Source organism: Xenopus tropicalis, chromosome 2 (assembly GCF_000004195.4).
Source record: "Xenopus tropicalis strain Nigerian chromosome 2, UCB_Xtro_10.0, whole genome shotgun sequence".
Lineage (NCBI taxonomy): Eukaryota > Metazoa > Chordata > Amphibia > Anura > Pipidae > Xenopus > Xenopus tropicalis.
This window is the reverse complement of record NC_030678.2, coordinates 78,171,441-78,194,535: the sequence shown is the minus strand read 5'-3', so window position 1 is coordinate 78,194,535 and position 23,095 is coordinate 78,171,441. Positions and strand designations below refer to the sequence as shown.

General features: G+C 40.1%; 1 protein-coding gene across 4 annotated transcripts in view; it reads left to right on the top strand.

The window, feature by feature from the left end:
* Nucleotides 1–23,095, top strand: part of fgr (FGR proto-oncogene, Src family tyrosine kinase) — a 48,080-nt gene that overhangs the window by 21,152 nt on the left and 3,833 nt on the right. For all 4 annotated transcript variants that reach the window (XM_004911549.4, XM_012958335.3, XM_012958336.3 and 1 more), the window contains exons 4-11: nucleotides 106–205; nucleotides 333–431; nucleotides 1,273–1,376; nucleotides 1,804–1,953; nucleotides 14,212–14,367; nucleotides 17,910–18,089; nucleotides 19,162–19,238; nucleotides 22,706–22,859. In XM_004911549.4, the coding sequence (XP_004911606.1) occupies nucleotides 106–205; nucleotides 333–431; nucleotides 1,273–1,376; nucleotides 1,804–1,953; nucleotides 14,212–14,367; nucleotides 17,910–18,089; nucleotides 19,162–19,238; nucleotides 22,706–22,859 (1,020 nt within the window). The remainder of the gene's footprint in view (nucleotides 1–105; nucleotides 206–332; nucleotides 432–1,272; nucleotides 1,377–1,803; nucleotides 1,954–14,211; nucleotides 14,368–17,909; nucleotides 18,090–19,161; nucleotides 19,239–22,705; nucleotides 22,860–23,095) is intronic.

Below are 23,095 nucleotides of genomic sequence, written 5' to 3'. Positions count from 1 at the left end.
TGAAATTACCATTTTCTAGCCTGGCTATCAATTCTTGGAACACAGTATTGTTCCATAGACGTATGTAAAAATCTCAATACAATTCCTTCTACATTGTCTCTGTAGGAGGGGTAACCCAGTTCATTGCTTTGTATGATTATGATGCTCGCACAGAGGATGACCTGACCTTCAAAAAGGGGGAGAAGTTCCATATTATTAACAACTCGTAAGTATCTCACTGGGGTTGAGCTGTGATTTGTGTACAAATGTCTATGAGAACATACAACAGCATGTAGTGTATAAATCATAGATATTCTGTATAATATACACCAGTATATTTATTCTCTTTACAGGGAGGGTGATTGGTGGGAAGCTCGATCACTAAGTTCTGGAAATACAGGATACATCCCCAGTAACTATGTGGCACCTATGAATTCCATTCAGTCGAAGGAGTGAGTACAACCCTGTACATAGTGGAGACATGCTAAGACTAGCACTCTGTTTTATAGCTAATATAACCAAATACTGTTACAAAAAAAGACTTAAATTAATCAGTGCTGCTATTTAATAATTTTATGCCTAATGGTGTGCATTGGTTGTCAGCCAAGATGTGTTCTTTTCCCCTATAACTTTACAGTGAAAGAAATTAGTGGCTAAGGTCAGTGAATGAGAAGCTAAAATTTACTACAATAAGGACATAAACTCTAGGAGGCAGTGCAGGAATGGAGGGGGGCACTGATGTCCAGCAACAATGTGTACCAAATGTGATCCCCAGTGGGATCAACAATAAACAAGTAGGGTAGGTTCAAAAAAATAAACAGCAATATAGGACAAGCTCTGTGCAATGAATAGTGCAGGCTTCATCACATATATGAGTACAAAACAGTCTTCCCCAGGTTTTGTCAAAATTAATTTACAGCTTGCCACTAGCAGTTAGAAGACCCAGGGAGTAATCTTAAGGCCAATGAACATATTTTTTTGGAGAATGAAAAATTTTGAGGACAATGAAGTCACTAAACATGGTGTAATATAATGAACACATTGCTAAATCTAAAGTGTGGATTAATTTTTCTAGTTATATATACTTCAGGGAATGTGGAAATTTGTGAAATCTGTAATCATAGATACAATTAAAAACTGAATACTTTGCTGTTCTATAGGGTCTATGGGGAGGGATCAGGATATCTTTAACATTTCATGAGCTTCAAAAGAGACATTCAGGAGAAATGGGGTTGAAGAATTTATTTTTCTGTTTTTTTCTAACCTCACCTGTTGTCCCTATCACCAAATAAGCTGGTACTTTGGAAAGATTGGCCGGAAGGATGCAGAGAGACTACTTTTGTGTGAGGGGAATCCGAGGGGAACCTTTATGATCAGGGAAAGCGAGACAACTAAAGGTAAAGTTTATGAGGAAACATGAGTGTATATACTGTATGTATGTATATGTAATACACAAGATTCATGAATATCCTGTAAATTTTAACCTTATTAAAAGTGCTTAGTGATTCCACCAGTTATAATCAGTGTTTAGTGATGTCATTTCTACCGCATGATTTAATGAAACTTGTGTAATATAATAAATAAAGGACTCCCTGTTGTAAAATATGAGGATACTAGAAGTCACTGCGGAGTTCCATTACCTGTATAAAAGCAATTGTCCTTCTTCCTTGTGCTTTTATATGATCATGGAACTCCTATCCTTATCCTTATGTTTTACAATAGGGGGTACTTTATTCACTATATAATTAGATACTAACATCTTACCATACTATTTTATTTTTGCCTTTTACCTTCAGCAACTTAACAACTTTTTGTTCCTCGCAGGTGCATACTCCCTTTCTGTTCGTGACTGGGATGCTACCAGGGGAGACCACGCAAAACATTACAAGATCCGCAAGCTGGACAATGGAGGCTTCTATATTACAACAAGGGTCCAGTTTGATACTGTGGAGGAGCTGGTGGAACACTATAGTGGTAAGAAGGCTGCACTTTTAGGGAAATAACCTATCCTTGTGGACATTAACAATATACAGGTGCCAGGTCTGGACTGACATTCGGCCCTGACATTTCAAGTTCACAAAGGCCCAATAGATATAGTGACTGTCTGTGTTTGTCATTTGCTCAATTCGGGCCTAAAATAAGACAAGATGAGAACAGTTATTCCTACAGACAAAAAAAGGGAACTCCTGCTCCAAATTTTTTAGTTGGGAATTCTACTATTTCATGTAGCAGGTACTCTATTCTAATTCTGGTCCTGCTCTTCTTGTCCTGTGCTAAGCACAGGAGGGGTTCCAGGGGAGACATAACAGCAAACAGCACACCTGATAATATAGGGACTTTATAGAGAGGATAATATAGAGACTTTTCTGTTTTATAGTTCACTACCTCAATTCATTCCTTATATTCTCTATATCTGAAGGTCCTACTGTAATGGCATACACAGTAGTTCCTCTTGTGCCTTTTCCATAGCAGATTGCAAGTAGAACACATGATTAGAACTTAACAATACTAGTGACCAACTATATGAGATATAATTTTGAGCAACTTCCAACTAACTTGACTCTTGGTATTGGTAAAAGATGTATGGTGACTCCTAGTGGTTTGATGCAGCAGCTATTCCGTGATCGCAATACAGAGGAATTAATCTGTATAGTTAAATGAGGAGTTAACTCTGTATGAGTTAAAATACATTTCTTACTTCCTGTCAAACCCAGTTTTCTCAAGTGACTTATTTAATGGGATTGTTACTATTCTTTATATCTGGTTCACCATACACTTGGAGCTGTATATTACACTAGAAGCAGGAGGATTTAATAATGCAGAACAACACAAATAAGGATGAGAGCATTCTCATGTAGAATAATTCATGTGAGAAGGCAAGACAATGACAAGGAATAAAAAGTAACACTAATAGGAAATACAGGAATACAGGAATGTTCTGCACAAGGGCTAAAAGTTAGGAGTAGTTAGTTACATTTATATAATTACTTTTACACTAATCTCACAAATGTTCTTTGCTTAAAAGGGTAGCTGAGATTATATAGGGGCAACAGTCAGCGTCAGACTGGCCCATCAGGATACCAGGAAAACTCCCGGTGGGCCTAGGTGTCAGTGGGCCCTTCTGCTTAGCCAACCATTTGCCTTGTATGCTTATACCATGGCCATTATTCAATTCAGAAAAAAAAGAAACTGAAGAAATGGAGGAAAAAATAGATAATAGTATGTAAAAAGAAGTAATTAAGAGATTAAAGAACGTGAGTTAACAGAGAAGGGGAGAGTGGGCCTAAGGTCTAAGGGTTTTCTGGTGGGCCCTTGGCACCCAGTCCGACACTGTCAGAATCAATAAAGTTGCAGTATTTTAACTTTTTTAACTGCCAAAATGGGCAGGATTCCTATATTCTTTGCAAAGGTATTTTATTTAAACATTTATGGCGTCTTTAATAGCATCACTTCTTGTAGTGAGAATGGGGGACCCTGCGGGGGGTAAGGGAGGCTAAACGGGGAGGGTGGGGTTAGGAGGTGCAGGGGAAACGACCGGATAGGGGCACCTGCAGGGCCCCTGGGACGGAAGCCCTGGTGGGCCCTGCACCCCCCAGTCCGACCCTGACAACAGTGGATTTTATTTCTGAAAAACCTTAGGAAGAGAACATGAGAATCAGTTAAAATGTAGCTAACATTAACCTCAACATACTTGTAGCCCACTTTTGGCTATGGCTTTACTTCTAACACGCAATGGTATGCATGTGGCGCTAACAGGAGCACTCTGCCCCCGCTTACTATGGGGGAGCAGGTATATTAAATGCTTGGCGTGCCTCGACCCAGGGTAGGGACAGGTTGAACTGTAAAACCCCTCCCTGGGAAACCTCTCTGGGTTACTCTATGCAGCCCTCCAAACGTAGGGACTCCCTGCAACTCCCGGGACCTTGCTCCCCTTGGGGTGGTTGCTTACCAGGCAGCTAAGGATCCACTCTTTCAGGAATTGACCAGGAGACTGGAAGTGCTGAATAACCAAATAAACACCTTTATTGTATCCACACAGTATCCAGTATTATGACATGCAGTTTCAGGTACTTTCTCCTTACTTCCGTTAGGAGACCCTCTCGCTTAGGCCTATTCCCGGTACTCCCACCAAGAGATCCTTTCTTAGAGTTCTCCCTGGTACTCATGCCAAGAGACCCTCTCTTAGGACATTCCCCGGTACTCACGCCAAGAATACCCTCTCGCTTAGGCAGTCTCCTTTCTGTGGTCCCTAGCTACCTCCTGAGCTGGCCACTTAGGGGCTGATTTACTTACGAATCCGAATGGGAAAAATTCCGATTGGAAAACGAACATTTTGCAGCTTTTTCGTATTTTTTGCGTTTTTTCCGTCGCCGTTACGACTTTTTCGTAAATTGTTGCGACTTTTTCGTAGCCGTTACGACTTGCGCGAATTGTCGCGACTTTTTCGTAGCCGTTACGATTTGCTCGTATCTTGTCGCGACTTTTTCGTATTGAGCGCTCGTAAACTGCGGGCAAAACTTTCAGACTTAGCATGATTTTGGAAGCCTCCCATAAGACTCAATGGCACTCTGCAGCTCCAACCTGGCCCAAGGAAAGTCACGATACCGAAGCTTGAATGAATCCGAAACTTTCGTACTCGGCGCGATGGCTATGAAAAAGTTGCGACAATTCGCGCAAGTCGTAACGCTACGAAAAAGTTGCGGCAATTTGCGAAAAAAGTCGTAACGGCTACAAAAAAGTTGTGACAATTTCCGAAAAAATCGCAAATTACCGATCATTACAAAAAAACTGCATTCGGACGCTTTTCGGACATTCGTGGATTAGTAAATGTGCCCCTTAGTGTACCTGAACTCCGGCCAGTAATGCCGGGAGGTCTTAACCTAATTTATCTCCTCTTGGGGCTTCAGACTGCCCTTTCTAGATACTCTGTCTATCTTTTCACGCCTAGAGTGACTATAACAGAATCTATCTGAACTCTATAACTGGAGCCTGTAGCTAACCTCTTACAGAGGGGGGTCCCAGGACTAAAAACCTTACACAAAATGTGTGTCATCCCTTTTTATATTGCAGCACACTGCCTCCTAGTGGTTGCTTCTGAATAACAGGGAAACTCCCTTTTCACACACAAACAACTAGGACCACCCTTAGGTGTTCATATCCCATAAGGCCACCCTCTGGTGCCTGTCTAAAGGGGAACCCAACCTAAGGGGCCCAAATCTTTGGGATCCCTACATACTAAAAGTTGATTTATGGTCAATGGATATGCCACCAAAATATATTAGGCATGATTTGCTGTTCTCTCTTTGGATTGTTTGATCTTTCTCTGCCATGAACTGTCCTTCAGAACACTACAGTGTTATGAAGCTATCCATAAGGTGTTGCCCTGGGAGAATATTATAACATTTGATTTAGACTAGACTGATTTCACATTGTCTTAAATGGAAACCACACAGCGCTGCTGGTACTGGTGAAATTCTGCCAGAAAATGATGTGATGTGTGCATTTTTAAGCAGAAAACTTTCTGCACCAGCAGTTTCAATTAAAGTAATTGGCAGGCAGTTTGAGTGTTTTTTAATGGTAGAAATCTGTCAGTTGAGATCCATCCACTGTGCTATTAGAGGGCTCCAACATGCAAAGATCTGCAACATAATCTCATCTTAAATAGTGTCTTTAGGCTGAGTGTACAGTAGATGATGACATGGAATGCCACAGCTGATCTTCTGGTTAGGCCCTTTCCTATAGGTTACACCAAAGTTTTGTAGAACAGCCTATACCTTATACACTTGACATAACAATGAAAACAAATACGTTAAGTTAGAATTTAACAAATTAGGATGAGAACAGTGATGCACAGGTTCAAAACTAATTATCCATTTTCTTACCAGTACAGGTGCTCAGATTCACTGTTCCCTTCAGATACTTACAGGAGCATTGCAAATGTTATCTCAACACAACACACTATGGTCATTTTTCTCAGGAGCAAATTAAGCTTCATATATTGGAGTGTGGGCGGGAACCCAGGGGAGAACATATAAGTTACTTGTACATTGTGCAAATAGTGTCTTGGCCCTAAATTTAATCCATAACCCCAGAGCTTCAAGGTAGTAAAGCTAACTACTACAGTACCATGCTTTTCTTGTGTTTTCTACCAAGAGTGCACTGCTCTTACACCCAAGCAGGGTTAGATCTTTAGAATAGAAAGCAATCTTCTGTACCAAAAGATCTGAGCTGTGAATATTTCGGCTGGTACATAGCACTCACAAGATTCTTGCTACTTCCTGTCTGAGGCAAGCTTTCCATTGTCAGTTGATTCCATGAAACTACTTTATAGGCACCTTACCATTATTTAAATACAAATTGTACACCCAGAAGAACTATCATCACTATACATCACTGCTTATTCTATGCCAAATTGGTACTGTACCTTTAAAAATATGGTATATTGTTCCCATCTACCTCATTACTTTTGTTTTCCCATCAGGCCTAGACAGGGCATAGGTTCATCAGACAGGGAAACTTTTGACTGCCACCCTGTTCCATGAATGTGAGAATAAGCAGCTTGAATGTGGAAGGTGAGCAGGCAATGTAGAACATATGACATATACTCTGGTAAATGCACAGAAATAAAAATCATTATTGTTAACTTAAGGGATGCATAATATTGGACTATGGCAAAGGGCCAAGGCTAGCATCTCATAGACAGCAGTGTCCCTAGCAACAAGGCTTACATTACAGTGTAGACAAAAGAGCAGATTGATAGTGAAGTGGCATAGCAAGAACACCATGTTCAGATAGTATTGTCAAGACTATGTAGGCATGTGTTTAGATGTGACACAATGTCAATGAGACAATATTGCAGTAGAACTCTATTTTCTTCTCCCAGTGCTGCTGCTGCTGCGACTAAGTTCAAAATCAGGGCATGATGAACAATTAAATACAATAAGTGAAGAGACAGCTCTAGCTCATACTGTGCAGAATTGTGCAAGTCAGGCTCCCTTCAGCAAGGCCATAAGATATTCTCTGTCTATTGTTTGTGGATTGTCACTAAGCCCTATTGCCAAAAGATTGTACAGATGCAATCACCTTTATGAATAGCACTTGAGTAGACATAGTCCTCTGGCAAAAGGGTACTGTCTTTTTTTAAATTTGGACATTTACATGGTAGGTTATCAGCATGGTCCAGAATTAACAAAGGTTAATAATATTGTGGTACGTGCAACTCCCAACCAGGCCCAATTACCTTTATAAAAACCACTTACGGTACATGCACATGATTTTGTACTTTTATTCATAAATAAGCTCTATAAAAGACATACATGATCAAATGGTCTTCTGAATAATTTTTAATATTTAAATGTTTTAACCCCTCTCCATTTGTCCAGAACTGCAAAGCTCTTGGTCAAAGCCCAGTGGTTAATTATGTATGCAGGAGGCTACGTTAGTGAGAATACAAACCCCTCTGCATCCTGTGTGGCCTTGCCTGCTAATTCTGCTATTGTGTGAGTGATGAAAAAATGTTACCGCATCTCTTTAACCCAGCCTCTGCAAACTCTCCCTTTTTAAAGTCTTTTCTTGTTACTGAGCTGACAATGACCAAAAAATGGAAAAAAAATATATTTTCATAACAGGTTTTTTTTTTTTTTTGCCTGAATAGGGTAATGTATTTACTATATATTCCTGTTTTCTTTTTAGAAAAACAGCTATCCTGTTTTGCTTTATGGCTTAGGGCAGGGATCCCCAACCTTTTTTTACATCTGAGCCACACTCAGATGTAAAAAACGCTGGTGAGCAACACAAGCATGAAAAAAGTTCTTTGGGGATGCCAAATAACGACTATGATTGGCTAACTGGTAGCCCCATGTGGACTGCTACCCTATTGGAGGTTCTGCTTGAAGTAAAACATTGTTTCTATGCTTCCAAAACGTGCCTCCAAGCCAAAAATGTAAACATGGGCACCCAATTTGAGCCCGCTGGGAGCAACTTCAAAGGGGATGGTGAGCAACATGTTGCCTCTGAGCCACTGGTTGGGGATCACTGGCTTAGGGTCTAGGTATACAGAGAGAAGCTCCTAATAGCTTGATATCATTTTTCTGAACCAGTATTTTGATATATACCAGTGCTGGGTATATGGGCAGGTTTACCCAATAAGCAAAACTACAGTTGGGCTAATTAAGTGGTGGATAACATAGTGACCCTTTAATCTCTTATACAGGTATGGGACCTGTTATCCTGAATGCTCGGGACCTTAAGTTTTTATGGATAAGGGGTCTTTCTGTAATTTGGATCACCATACCTTAGGTAATCAGGGTAGAAATGGACTGCTAGGGCCCCGGGAAAAAACCCGGTGGGCCCCAGCGGCCCAGGCCCGACCCCTGATGGTGCTCCCCCGGCTGATGGTGTCCCTCCCTTGACACGTCACTTACACGGGCTCAGGGGAGGAAGTTGGGCGGGGGGTTAGGGAGGTGCGGTGGGGGCCCACAGTCTGACCCTGGGTCTACTAAAAAATAATTAAACATTAAATAAACCCAATAGGATTGTTTTGCCTCCAATAAGGATTAATGATATCTTAACTGGGATCAAGTACAAGGTACTGTTATAGTATTACAGAGGAAAAGGAAATCATTTCTAAAAATTAGAATTATTTACTTATAATGAAGTCTATGGAAGATGACATTCCCATAATTCTAAACTTTCTGGATAACAGGTTTCCAGATAATGTATCCCATACTTGTAACAGTATATCTAAATTTATTCTAACTGATCACAATCTGCATACTTCTGAGAAGATTCCATTTAAAAATAGGTTGCTTGGACCCATCAAGCAGATATTGTTAAGTATAGTTGAGAAATTGGTCAAACTTATTGCAGTGTGTTTCCTATAATCTTTTACCTCTTGAATAAAAAAAAATCCCCAACCATTCTATACTGATCAATAGGACCTTAGATGATATAAATATATATATATATATAATATATATAATTTTTTTGTTTTCTAACAAAGTCCCTGTGTGTGCGGCTCATTGTCTTGCTATACACATGGTTCTTGCAAGCACCCGGGGCATTTGATTATTATTAGGGTGTGCTCTGTTCTTTTCTGTATATATATATATATATATATTCATGATCTGCCCTCGTGCCTCTAAACCTTCCAAAATTAAACTATAAGTTTTTATCAGTTAAAATGCCATGCTTTCTAGAAATGTCCAGCCATTTCTAAAGTGTAGATCATAATGGTTAAATATTTTCAGCTTACCATTTTCACTGACTTTCTATTAATCAATAAACAACTACTCAGAGTGATATGGTAAGTCATCAATAGGTGGCACTAGATGGCTTTGGCTGATACATACTTATAATATGTATATAATATGTATGTACAAAGAGACCCTCATCTGAGAAACACAGCCTGCAGCATTTCACAAATAAGGGCTGATTCACTAAGGTGCATTAAAACGAGCGCTATTTATAGCATGTGTTAAAAATTTTATCGCGTCTTAACGCGCAATTCACTAAAAGGATATTTGCGTTAATTTAGACGCGATGCTGTCTGCATTATTTAAGTCGCAAAGACTATTTTCGTGCGGTATTTGACGAAACACGCGCTAATTAATGCAGCTTGCTACCTGTCGCACGCGCTAATTAACGTACGTGCACACGAAAAGTACTTTTCGCACACACGCCATATTAGCCATACACACCATTACGTTCGTTTTAAATTAGCATTTCCCTGCAAACTGGAGGCTACATCACTCTAGGGCCAACACAGACTTGAATAAATCCCACTGCAAAGTCCATATTGTGTTGCCAAAAGCTCATGAACTGTACTTTTCTATAATTACCGCCTGCCCCAAGTAGGTGTTAATTTTCGCATAGAGTAATGCGATATTTAGCGCGTCTAAGTCTTTGTGAATCATGCGTTAGTATTATTTCTGCGCACTAATTAATGCAACGCGGTAAAATTAACGCATGCGGTTGCGTGCTAATTAACGCACAGATATACGACTTAGCGCATGCGATAATACTTTAGCGAATCACGCATTTTTTCCTGTCTATTTTAATGCAAAAAAGCATGCGATAAGTGTTATCGCACTTTAGTGAATCAACCCTATGGTCTTAGCAGACAATCACGCATTTAACATAGGGAAACACAGTAGGTAACACATATTAGGGAACTATTTTGAAATACTCTTATATGTATGTATGTATAACTTTATTTATAAAGCGCCACAAGGGTATGCAGCGCTGTACAATCTTACAAAATACAAAATTACACACAGGGAGGATGTGTTATAACAAATAAATACAATAAATATATATATATGCACAGGGAATAAGTGCCAGGTGGTATGAGTTATACATACATACATTAATCCTTATTGGAGGCAAAACAATCCTATTGGGTTTATTTAATGTTTAAATGATTTTTAGCAGACAAATTATGGAGATCTAATTTACAGAAATATCCCTTATCTGGAAAACCCCAGGTCCTGAGCATTCTGGATAACAGGTCCCATACTGTACTATCAAATTGCATATAGAGTGTTGTACTGTATTAGCCATAGAACAAAACCAGAAAATATAGAGTTGGTGATTTAAAAATGTGAGCTTTGGGTATCAGATACCATACCTAAAGCGAATACCTAAGTAGTCCCAAAAGCATTTTTTAATCTACTTAGTTAGGCATTAAAATGTATCACCAACTCTATATTTTCACATTTTGTGAAGATGAACTACCCCTTTAAAACAGCATTTGTTGTTTCAAAGCCCTCTAGCACCATCTACTGGCCATTTATTATTTTAACAGTTTTTACAAATAAATGAAGGAATATTATGTTTTATTTACAAATTGCAGCACAAAGTACAACCTGCAAAATAGGTAAGCAAAGTGACATGTTTTAATTACAATAAACATTTTTCCCATCAATTCAAGGATAATAGTAGTTGCTTCTGCAGCAATATTTGTGTGATGCACCAAATAAGAATGAACATGTGCAAACTGTGTGCAAGTTGTGGAACATGTTTTTTTTTACTTATAATTAATACAGTGCACACACAGGCAGGGTAGAGAAGGCAGAGTATGGCACACACAGGCAGGGTAGGGCAAGCAGAATATGGCACACACAGGCAGGGTAGAGAAGGCAGAGTATGGCACACACAGGCAGGGTAGGGCAAGCAGTGTATGGCACACACAGGCAGGGTAGGGCAAGCAGAGTATGGCACACACAGGCAGGGTAGGGCAGGCAGAGTATGGCACATACAGGCAGGGTAGGGCAGGCAGAGTATGGCACACACAGGCAGGGTAAAGCAGGCAGAGTATGGCACACACGGGCAGAGTAAAGCAGGCAGAGTATGGCACACACAGGCAGCATGGGGCAGGCAGAGTATGGCACACACAGGCAGAGTAGGGAAGGCAGATTATGGCACAGACAGTCAAGGTAGGACAGCCAGAATATGGTACACATAGGCAGGGTAGGGCAGGCAGAGTATGGCACACACAGGCAGGGTAGAGCAGGCAGAGTATGGCACACACAGGCAGGGTAGGGCAAGCAGAGTATGGCACACACAGGCAGGGTAGAGCAGGCAGAGTATGGCACACACAGGCAGGGTAGGGCAAGCAGAGTATGGCACACACAGGCAGGGTAGAGCATGGTAGACAGAGTAGCAAAGGAGACCTACCATGACTTTGCAGGTAACTAATCATGACCACTCCAAGACACATGGAGCTACTAAGAAGCAGCTACTTGTTACAGCTAATAAACACCAGAAAATACCCTTCCATAGACAATACTGAGAATTGCCTCTGCTAAAAACACACATAAATACAAATATCAGTAAATGTTCAGTATTGTTTATATCTGTAGCCACGACAAGTAGCTCCATGTGTCTTCACCGTTAGGGTGCCTGCAGTCTGAGTCTGAGTTCTTACATGTGTGAACAATACAGGGGATTACAGCCTGAATCTGAGGTGTGAATAATACAGGAGCCAGTTACTCTAAGTACTGATACCATTCAAAATTACACAAAGTTAAACAGTCAAGAGCAATATCGATAGACATCTTTTAGATGGTAACGTTTGGTATTAGTGTTTTTGTGGTTTTTATGCATAATAAATGGCAAAAAAATTGTGTTTTTTTTCATGAAAAAATTAAAGGCAAAAAACATGAATCGTGGGAAAAAAATACAAACTTTAGTAAATGGGCCCCTTAGTGTTTTAGCACTTGAGTTCTTGGGAAAAGTAAATTACCCCTATTGTGTACAAGCACATGTATACCTCTTTAATTTTAACATGAGTGCATATTTAAGCTAATGGCACACAAAATAATTGCAACATTTTGCCTGATTATTTTCTCAGAAAAAAACAGATTAACGTTTGTGGTCACTATGATCATATTTATTATAGTGGACTTTCAGCTAACAAATAAAATAACATTAATAAAATATAATTAAGAAATTTTGGTTTGGCTCACCCCTAAGATGGGCCAAATCACCTCTAATCCCCACCATTCTGCCTGGGGACTGGACAGGCCAGAAATGTAGTAGCACATATGAAAACGTATTTAAGAGTGTGTTTTGTGTCACAATCTATAGCTGAAATAAATGGCTTAAATACCCTCTTATGTTTTTTTGTGTGTGCATCTACTTCTTTGCTACTAAGTGGCTGTTTTGATGCCTTATGCCAGGCAGAAAAGTTGACAGTTTGACAGTTGTTTGAATCTCCCACACAGTGCCCAGTACAGCTCCATTTGTTCTAATGGCCCTTGAATGAATGAATCCCAGGCCTGAATAACCTGCTTTGGGCAAAGGATCATGAGGTGATTTCAGGCACTTCTCTGATTATTTGCTTAATAAAATTAACAAAAAAACATCTTCATAACCCTATATGAGAATCATTAGAAACTGTCAGCACAGATGATTGCAATTTGGCAAGTCTGCAAATAAGGATGTACATTTGTTCAGAAGAGGCTGACATGGCACTTGACTATTCTATCATTTGCATTTGATTCTTATAGGAACAAAGCAGGGAGATTTCATGCATTTTCATGCCACTTCATACAACATCATCAATATCACCCCGTGTTCAATTGCCCTAAATTAGCATATCCACTATGTTTCCCTAAATACCCAAAGAAAATTAAAGTGAATAGTATAAATAGTATCATTCCTCTCTGTGTATGACAATCACGTAAAATCTGCCTACCTAAAATTGTATCTTATGGGCAAGCACCCAGTGTTGTGCTTAATGATCACTCAGAGTAACATTGGTTTTGTTCCCTTAATACAGAATCAGTGACTAATATGCAATAATCACATAGCTGAAAAAAAAAGAATTAGTTAAATGTTTTAATTTTGATCATTTAAAAACATGAATCATATGATTCACTTTGATGTTTATATTTAAGGGGGGAATCGATTCCATTCATAATAGCTACATTCATATTTCTGGATGATTTTGTTTTTCAAGGCAGCAGCGCACTCAAGTGGTAATATCTCATATTGCAATGTATTTGCTATGAGAACACTAGAACCAATTCAAAATATTGTTGCACTGCCCTCAGGATCCTTGTATACCTTATCAACACATCTTTCCCCCAATTCTACTATTTTTTATCTATACCAAGTCATTTCCTAACCTTATTGGCCACATTCCACCTCAGTAAAATGGATAAATTTTTTCCTGGGCAGTACCAGCATGCCACACAGAATTGTCTTTTAGTGGTCTAGGCAGGAGTGAATGTTCTGCACATACACACATTTTTGAAGGGGGGGCTGGTGACAAAGAGAAATCTCCCACGCAGTGCCCAATATATCTTTATTCATTCATATACATGGCATGGTATAGTGTTGGCATGCAGCCCTAGGCCCGGGCCTTTTCAGCCTTGTCATAAATTCATGCACACTTGTGCACAAATTGAAACAGGAGGCAGGACAGACAGTAACCAGGTGCTACTAAGCAGAATTGCAAGAAGCAGCTTTAGCTGCAAGTACAACCACAATTCCCATTAACCACCCAGTTTCACCCAGATTGTAATTTAACAACAGTTCAAATGTCACAGGTTGGTACTGTATGTAAATAATGGGGCCTGAGATGTCTGTTTTTCTTAGAGTACCTGCTGCCAATAAAGACTATTCTGCTGGCAAAGATGCATTCTGATAAGTGCCAAACTAGACAGATATGTTTTTTACTTGTGATTTTATGCTGCCTTACTACCTCATTCACTTTTGTCGTTTTAGAGTTCAATGACGGGTTATGTCACCTGCTTACGAATCCATGTATCAACCAGAAACCTCAAACACTGGGGCTTTCAAAAGATGCTTGGGAAATAACTCGAGATTCCATCAGTTTGGATAAAAAACTGGGACAAGGCTGCTTTGGAGATGTCTGGAAGGGTAAGGGACAAACACAATATTACAGCCCTGTGTATGTAGCACACCTGTCTGGATGCAGCAGAAGTGTTTTGCAGGGTGTACAAATATCAGTAATTAAGTTGTAAATGCTCAAAAAATAATCTAAACCGGCCTTGACTATCTTATGTTGTAAAGGTAACGTAATAGTAACAGATTTGTCTGTGTCTGTCCTTATGAACCAGTGAGCCTACCTCAAGTGAGTCCAGCTGGAAGGCCACAGGCTAGATATAGCCATCCAAAGTGAAAGTTGTGCCCCTACATCAAGTATGCTCAAAGCCCCCACATTCTTATATAACATCATAGCACATGCAATATGACAAATTATTGGCCAATTGTATGTAAATAGTAGCATAATCCTGTGTTCAGTTATGATAATATGAGTTTGAAATTTTCTGTGCAAGTTAAGGTTACAGAAAATAATGCATGTATATGCACATGTAAATCTGATATCAGTATAACAGAGGTTTATATGTGTGTTCCTGTAATGTACAGCTATACCATTTTGTAATATACTCTATTTAGTGTCAATGATGTGTACCTTATATCACATGTAATCATATTTTTTGTGTATTTATGTGTATATGTACTGGGAAGGAGGGGCTGATTGCAAGGTCTTGTTTTAGTGCCACTGGGAACCTACAGCAGAGAGAATGCTATGTGAAGCATGTGTTTCCTAAGGGTCAGGAAGATGTGAAAAATAACCAAAGAATGCAGGTAGCCTCAGCAGTATAATGTTGAGTATGGGCCTGTTCACAAATTCTAGGTAGAGGCCTCTGTTATAGACTGGGTATGGCCATTTGTCAACATGCTTAGCTTATCAGGTTTTTTACATGTGTAGTTTGTTTGCTAAAATTCTTCAGATATATAGGTCTTACATGTTACACATGACTGTACAGGTATTGTTTATACTTCACATCAGCTCATGGGCCATTGGAGATTATAGTCAATTTACCTGATGAACTGACTCTACTTTAGGGCCGTGGCAGACGGGGAGATTAGTCGAAGGCGAATAATATCCCTGCAATGCCATCACACCGGCGAGAATGTAAATTGCAGGTGGGATTGCATACGTGGTGCCGAAATCGCCGAAGTTGCCTTGAGAGGAAACTTCAGTGATTTCAGCACCGCGTATACGATCCCACCGGCGATTTACATTCCGCCCCATGTCGCGGGCGACTAATCTCCCCGTCTGTCACGGCCCTTATGTGTGTATCGGGCCAAACAATTGAATCAATCAGATATCATCCACCTCAAAGTGGGCATATTGGGGGAAAAATAAATTTGTTGGTCAACCTTGCCAATGTCAAACAAGTGGATCTTTCAGTGTATGGCCACCTTTAGACTGTAAAAGACTAATAAAAATGATGTCTGTAATAATAATAATAAAAGATATCTGTACACTACGGTTATCTTCATCAAAAGCTAATTAACTTACCTAAATGTGTTGGAGTGTGGGAGCAAGCTTGCTAAGGCAAACTCCTGCAGGTAGTGTTCAGGTTATAATCAAGCCTATGACCGTTGCATTGCATAGAACTGCAATGTGCTGCGCCACACCATCCCACTACTAAAAGTGGCCAGAACCCCCTTGCAGTGATGATGCAGTTGCACCAATTACACCTCATTGTCTCATTTTATTTGAAAACCGCTGAACATTTCTTTATGAATGCAATGTATATTTACGTATACACAAGAGAATTCAGTTTACCTACCCCAAATTTCTTACTAACACTACATCCATGTTCTTTCAGCTACTGAACTAAAACACCCATGATCTCCAGCCGCTTAAAGGCTTCTTAAGCATGATGGGATTCTATTTCAGCCACATCTGGAGGCCTCAGTACTTCAAATCTCAGCTGTATTTGGCAGTTCCATGGTAACATAGTTATTGTGGAGGTCACTGTTGGCTGAGTTCTCTAGAATTACCTTATTGTATGCAGCCACAGGAGCATTCTGTGTAGAACAGAAGTGTCAGGGTTTCAGTTCTTTCAATGGGAGCATAAGATTCCCTGCTAATATACATGACTGTCTGTGGCAGAAGATTATGCATGCCAGAAGATCAATATACATCAAGGACATGGCTAACGTACTGCTACATACTGAATTTTGTACAGCTCTTACATATCTTAGGAAACCTGTTCTATCTACCTAGATTGAGTGGACGTATTGCTTTAACATTTGTATAGAATTATTTTCTTAGCATGTTGAAATGGTAAAATAGATTTTCATCATAGTTTTTCACAAAATCCACAGTTTAAATATCTGTGTTGTGAGTCTTTGTATGTTATATGGAGAAGGAAAGAAGCAACACTAATTGGGTGTCTGCTCTCCCTGAGCTTCTGTGGGTTTCCTCACTCTCCAAAACCATACAGTAAGGATATTTTTAACCTGGAAAAAATTGACCATAGCATGTGACTGGGACCTTAGGCTGTATGGCATATAATGAGAATACATCTTGGTTGGCAGGAGGACAGCATCAAGAACCTGTAAATCAAAACACATTTTGTTTTTCATTGCAGGACTGTGACTTACAAACGGGATACTATACATCTGTGTTTAACATAAACCCAATTAATAAGCTTTATTTCTATATGTAATGCTGATATATTGCAAATTATTGAGGATGTTTATCATGCCCGTCAGTTGCTGTCCCAATAGTGCTTTGTACTAACTATGCAGTATAATACAATGGAGAGAACAACTAAAGAAATGTTTCATTTTACACAATTGTTGTTCTGGGCCTTGAAGGGCCCACCAAAGAACCAAACATCCAGGGCTCACTCTTATTTATGTATTTGTTTCCTGGTATTTATACAGCACCGACACATTGCTGCAATGCTTTACAGAGAGTATACATCATTCACATCAGTCCCTGACCCAGTGAAGCTTACATTCTAAGGTCATTATCACATTCACGCACACAATGGCAGTTTTATCAGGAGTCAGTAAACCTGTCTGTATGTTTTTGGTGAGTGGGAGGAAACCAGAGAACACTGTAAAGTATGGGTACCCAGAGAGTGCAAAGAGAGAACATAAGGGCTGTGGCACACGGGTAGATTATTCACCCGTGACAAAACTCTCCTTTACCAAAGCCTGTGGCATAGACACATAAACAGCAACTGACAGAGAGCCTGTGAATAATGTTTGCCCTGGCACTATTCACTGTAAGTCACTTGTCTTTAGAGCAGCCATACAAGGGATGAATTTGTATGGTGGTTACTTGTGCACCATGTGTTTCTACTGTAATGAGCACAGGGGAACTGCTTCTCGTCAGTGGGTAGCAGTGCAAATAGATCTTGGTCTGGAATCTCTGCCTGAAAATAGGTAGAAATACATTTTTAGGTAGCACCATGCACTGCTACATAGGACACTTTCCATTTACTTTTTACACTATTTACACACTATTTGTTCTACTTTGAAACAACTGAGTTTTGCAGGTTTCAATTGACATCATACCAGGCAGTTTGAAATATGTTTCTGGATAAAGTGAAGTAAAAATCTTCCTCTGTCTCTGTCCAAAAATAAAGGTACATGGAATGGTACAACTAATGTGGCTGTGAAGACCCTTAAACCTAGTACAATGTCTCCAGAAGCTTTCTTGGAGGAGGCTCAGATCATGAAGAAGCTGCGGCATGATAAACTAGTTCAGTTGTATGCAGTGGTTTCTGAGGAGCCTATTTACATTGTGACTGAATTCATGACCAAAGGTAAGAATCATTAATGTATGCATTGGGGGGTGATTGAATCCACATGAGCTGCACCAGGTTCACTGAGCATGTTGTAACACCCTCAGATTCCAGCATTTACTTTCTTCCAATATTGACCATTGAAACTACAGTGGTAGTTACTGTACTTTATAAATGACTAGATGGAGCAGTGTAACTGTAGTCGCGCCATGCCCCAGTGCGAAAAAATCTTCTGAAGCCCCTAAAACAAGCCCCTCCTGGTCTTCCCGCACCTTCCTGGACCCCCATGGTCTGGGCTCCCCTGTCGCCAGGGCCCCCCACAACCACGGGGTCTGCTGTATAAAAATAAATATATATATATACTGTATATATATACATCACAGACTAGATGGATTGGACGTAATCCTGAAAATGGTACAGGTTCCTTTACAAAGTGTTTATATAACCAGGGTAGGAATTTATTTACATGTATTTGCACATGAGCATTATCAAGACATCTTACCAATTAGTTTAAGAATGTTTACCTATTATCCAAAATGTTCAGGACCTGAGGTTTTCCAGATAAGGCATCTTTCTGTAATGTGGATCTTTATACTTTGTCTGCTAAAAAATCATTTAAATGTTAAATAAACTCAATGGGATTGTTTTGCTTCCAATAAAGAGTTGGGATCAAGTACAAGGTACTGTTTTATTATCAGAGAAAAAGCAAATATGCTTTAAAATTTTGAATAATTTGATTTAAATAGAGTCTATGTGGAATTACATTTTGTAATTCAGAAGTTTCCAGATAACGCATCCTATACCTGTGTTTGTTACCAGGATATGCATGCTCCATGATTATACTTATCCATGACATATTCCGACATTAGCTTTACTACATTTTTAAGACTGTGAACTTAAAGAAGAAAGAGAAAATGGTGAATCCTGACAGAAAACGAACTATCATATCTGTATCTATATTTAGAACTCAGTGGGTCTGTGAAAATGGCTGGGCTCCAGTATACTAGCTTTTGTTGTACCAGTATTAGTTTTTCACCTTCTCATTCCACATTCATGATTGTTCTGTGCACCATTTTGTATCTGTCCCTTGCAGGCAGTTTGCTTGATTATCTGAAAGAAGGGGAGGGACATCTCCTGAAGCTGCCCCAGCTAGTAGATATGTCTGGACAGGTGAGTGAGGTGGCATTCTTCTTTTTCTAATCTTGTCTTCTCTTCTGTCTTTAATCTTGTAATTGTGGCAATTTCATTCCTCCTCTCGTTGTACCCTCTTCTCAAATATTCATCAGTGGGTCCATATAAGCCATTGGTGGTATTCGGATATTTTGCATATTGTAAATACTATGTTATTTTGTTATAGTTTCAAAACTCTGTATTTCTAGCAAGGTTTAGAATTAAGATGACTGGAATTGAAGATATGGTTGGGAAATATTTGGATTCATACCTCCCAACATTTGAAAAACAAAAAGAGGGACAAAAAGATTTGGCGCGCGCAGCACGGCAATTTTTTGGCCACGCCCACTTTTGTGACCATGCCCCAATTAACACACCCCATTTTTTAGTTGAAATGGTGGGATCAGATGCAAATGTGCTATACCCTCATACTGTACTACCTAAGGAAGCCCACAGAGCCCCCCATACACAGTGCCCTTCATACACAGAGCCCCCCCATACACAGTGCCCCCCCATACACAGAGGCCCCCAAAACACAGAGGCCCCCCATACACAGAGACCCCCCATACACAGAGCCCCCCATACACAGTGCCCCCCCAAACACAGTGCCCCCCCATACACAGAGGCCCCCCAAACACAGAGCCCCCATACACAGAGCCCCCCAAACACAGAGGCCCCCCATACACAGAGGCCCCCCATACACAGAGCCCCCCAAACACAGAGGCCCCCCATACACAGAGCCCCCCCAAACACAGAGGCCCCCCATACACAGAGCCCCCCAAACACAGTTCCCCCCAAACACAGAGCCCCCCCATACACAGTTCCCCCCAAACACAGAGCCCCCATACGCGTTCCGACTCCTTTCGCTGCTTCTCTCCTGTTGTTCCTTCGCCGGCGGTCCCTGGCCCTTTTATAAGGTTGCGCCCCGTGTGTACGTGTGACGTCATTACGCACGGGCGCAACCGTATAAAAGGGCCAGGGACCGCCGGAGAAGGAGCCGCATGAGAGAAGCAGCGCAAGGAGTCGGAGCGCTCATCCCGCTGTCACGGATCCTTCTATGAATGTCCCGCATTTCCATAATCTATTACGAAAATGCGGGACATTCAGGGAACTATCCGGGACAGCGGGATGAGCTATAGAAAGCGGGACATTTGGGGGGTATGTGGATTACATATTTTCCAATATTTTGGGGACACCATCTTCTATTATGGCACTTTCCAGTAGAAATTATAAATATAAGTGAATACCATTAGTATCTATATTTTGTGCTACCACCAAGCATAGCAACACATTAAACTGAATGCAAAGGCTTTAAAATGTAAAAATGTTTTTAGTGTACCATGTGCATCACTGTAATGACATTTATTTTGATGTTTTTTAGTAAACATCTTCCTATGTACTCAGGCTTGGACTCGGACTCAAAATAGGCCTAGAATTTCAAGTACCAAGAGGCCCAAACAGCCCCCCCATAGGCCAACTAAATAGCGACTCTTTATGGAAACTACAAGATGAGGTCACCAAATGAGCAGATCTTTCCCCCAATATGCCGACCTTAGGTGGGTCGATATTATTATAATGCGATCATTTGACCCTAGGGCCTAATGATCACATTACAATAAAGGGAATACAAGCCATTGGAGTGAGAACTGCATAAATGAGCTGATTTGAGGCCAGCTATAATTCCAGCTGGCCTGTTGGATGAGCAGATAAGTTGTTGAGTCGGTCTGATGGACCCAGATCAGCAGCTTAAATCTGCCCAATGTATTTATAGCAGCCCTCTGGCATTTGCCAGAACCCACAGATTGCAGGTCAGGGCCTGTATGTTCTCCTAATCTTAGAGGCTTATTAATCAAAATTCAAATTTGTTTTGGAATTTTTTAATTCAATTAAACAAAATGTTACCAATTTTTCCATTTTCAATAGGTCTAGAAAAAATTAAAAAAGCTTGCAGGCTTATTTATCAGTTTTTGAGTTTGTGAATTTGAGATTGTTTTTCTAATTTGAATAAACTTGTATTTTGAATGCTTGCTTATTTATTAAGAAGGAAAACTTGTTCTAATGAAAAATTTAAAAAACATCTCACATTTGTGCATTCACAAACTCGAAAAAAAACTCAAAAAAATCGAAAATCTTGAATTGAAATATGGCTTGGCTTTGCCTAGGAAAACTCCCATTGACTTCTACATGAACTCGCAAGCTTTCAGGCTGGTGGCCCATAAGCATGTTAGTTGGCCAAGATAGATTTCTGTTACTGCAGGTGACTAACCACTCCAAAATGCCCTTAGAAGAACCTGTAGGAGAAAAGTCCTACTCCGGCAACTCCTATTGTTGCCAGTAGAAAGGAATTTTGGAGCGGTTAGTTACCTGCAGTAGCAGAGATCTATCATGACCAAGTAACTTGCTCCATGGGCCATCAGTCTGAAAGCTTGCGAGTTCATGTAGAAGTCAATGGGAGTTTTCCTAGGCAAAGCCAAGAGGAAATTTTCCATTTAATTTTTCAGATTTTTTTTTCCCTTAGTAAATACCAGACATTAAAGTTTTTGAACCATAATTCAAAGTTTTTTGGGCTTAATGAATACAGAACAGAAGTCCTCATTTGAATTTGTGAGTTTTAGCACTTAATAATTCAAATCGCTGCAAAAATTCAAATGTGAACAATGATAAATGGGACCATTAGTATCTTTTCCAGGGAAGTAGTGATAATAAAGCGCCCCATTCCATAGGAAATCCAGCAACAGAGCTGGGGGGGGTGAGGCGGTAGTGGGATGCGGCGCTCAGTGGAAGTGACATCACTTTTGCGACGTTGGTGCATGTGACATCACACGCATGATGTAGGGGAGTATTTAGGTCCTATGCCTAGGGCAGCACTAGACTTAAATGCACCCCTGGTCTTTGCTCCCCCACTTTAGTTCGAGATGCAAGTTAAATTATCAAGTAGTAATCCACCCTGCTTAATAAGTATTGACCCCCTTGCACTTAGTCTCCCTAGGCTATATTGATTAAGAATAGGAGACAGCTGCTTGTAGTGAATAGCATACAAAGGCTCTTTCCTGCCAAGTGCTATACTCCAGGTCCACCATTCAGTAAAAATAAGATATATTACCACTTGTTACTTTTGCAATGCATTATTATTATTGTTAACATATTAATAAAGCATATTATTCATATTCTGCGGCACTGTACAATAGATGGGTGGATACATCAAACATACTAATTCTATACAAATACTGACTGATACAGAAGGTAAAGAGAACCATGCTCAATAGCACTTACCATATATAAGTCTCAGGTGTCCCTCCAAGCCAGTCATAAAAAAAACAATACCTAGAGAAGCAACAGGAATACCAGCGGTGACCCCAACTGGGATATCTTTCTGCCTATTTCCTATAAAGCAGGGAAAACAAGCCATTTTCTTACACTGGCTGTATTTTTTTGCTCTAGTCTGAATACAAAATTCTCTCCTCCAGATAGCATCTGGCATGGCCTATATTGAACGGATGAATTATATACACCGCGATCTCAGAGCTGCCAATATTCTTGTGGGTGACAATTTGATTTGCAAGATTGCGGACTTCGGCCTTGCACGCCTCATTGAGGACAATGAGTATACAGCACGACAAGGTAAGAGCACACACTGGTATACTGTATACTACAGTAAATTAAAGGAAAAGTGCTGCAGCTGTTTTTCTTGTTCCATACTTCATCCAACTGTTAATAGCAGCTTAATAATAAGTTCCTTGGTGCCATCTTACAATATTATATGTATAACTAATCTGCTCCATCCATGTACAAAGGGCCTTAGTCCATTTATTTAGAAGACATGGAAGCATTCCATCAGGGAAGGAAAACGCATTTCT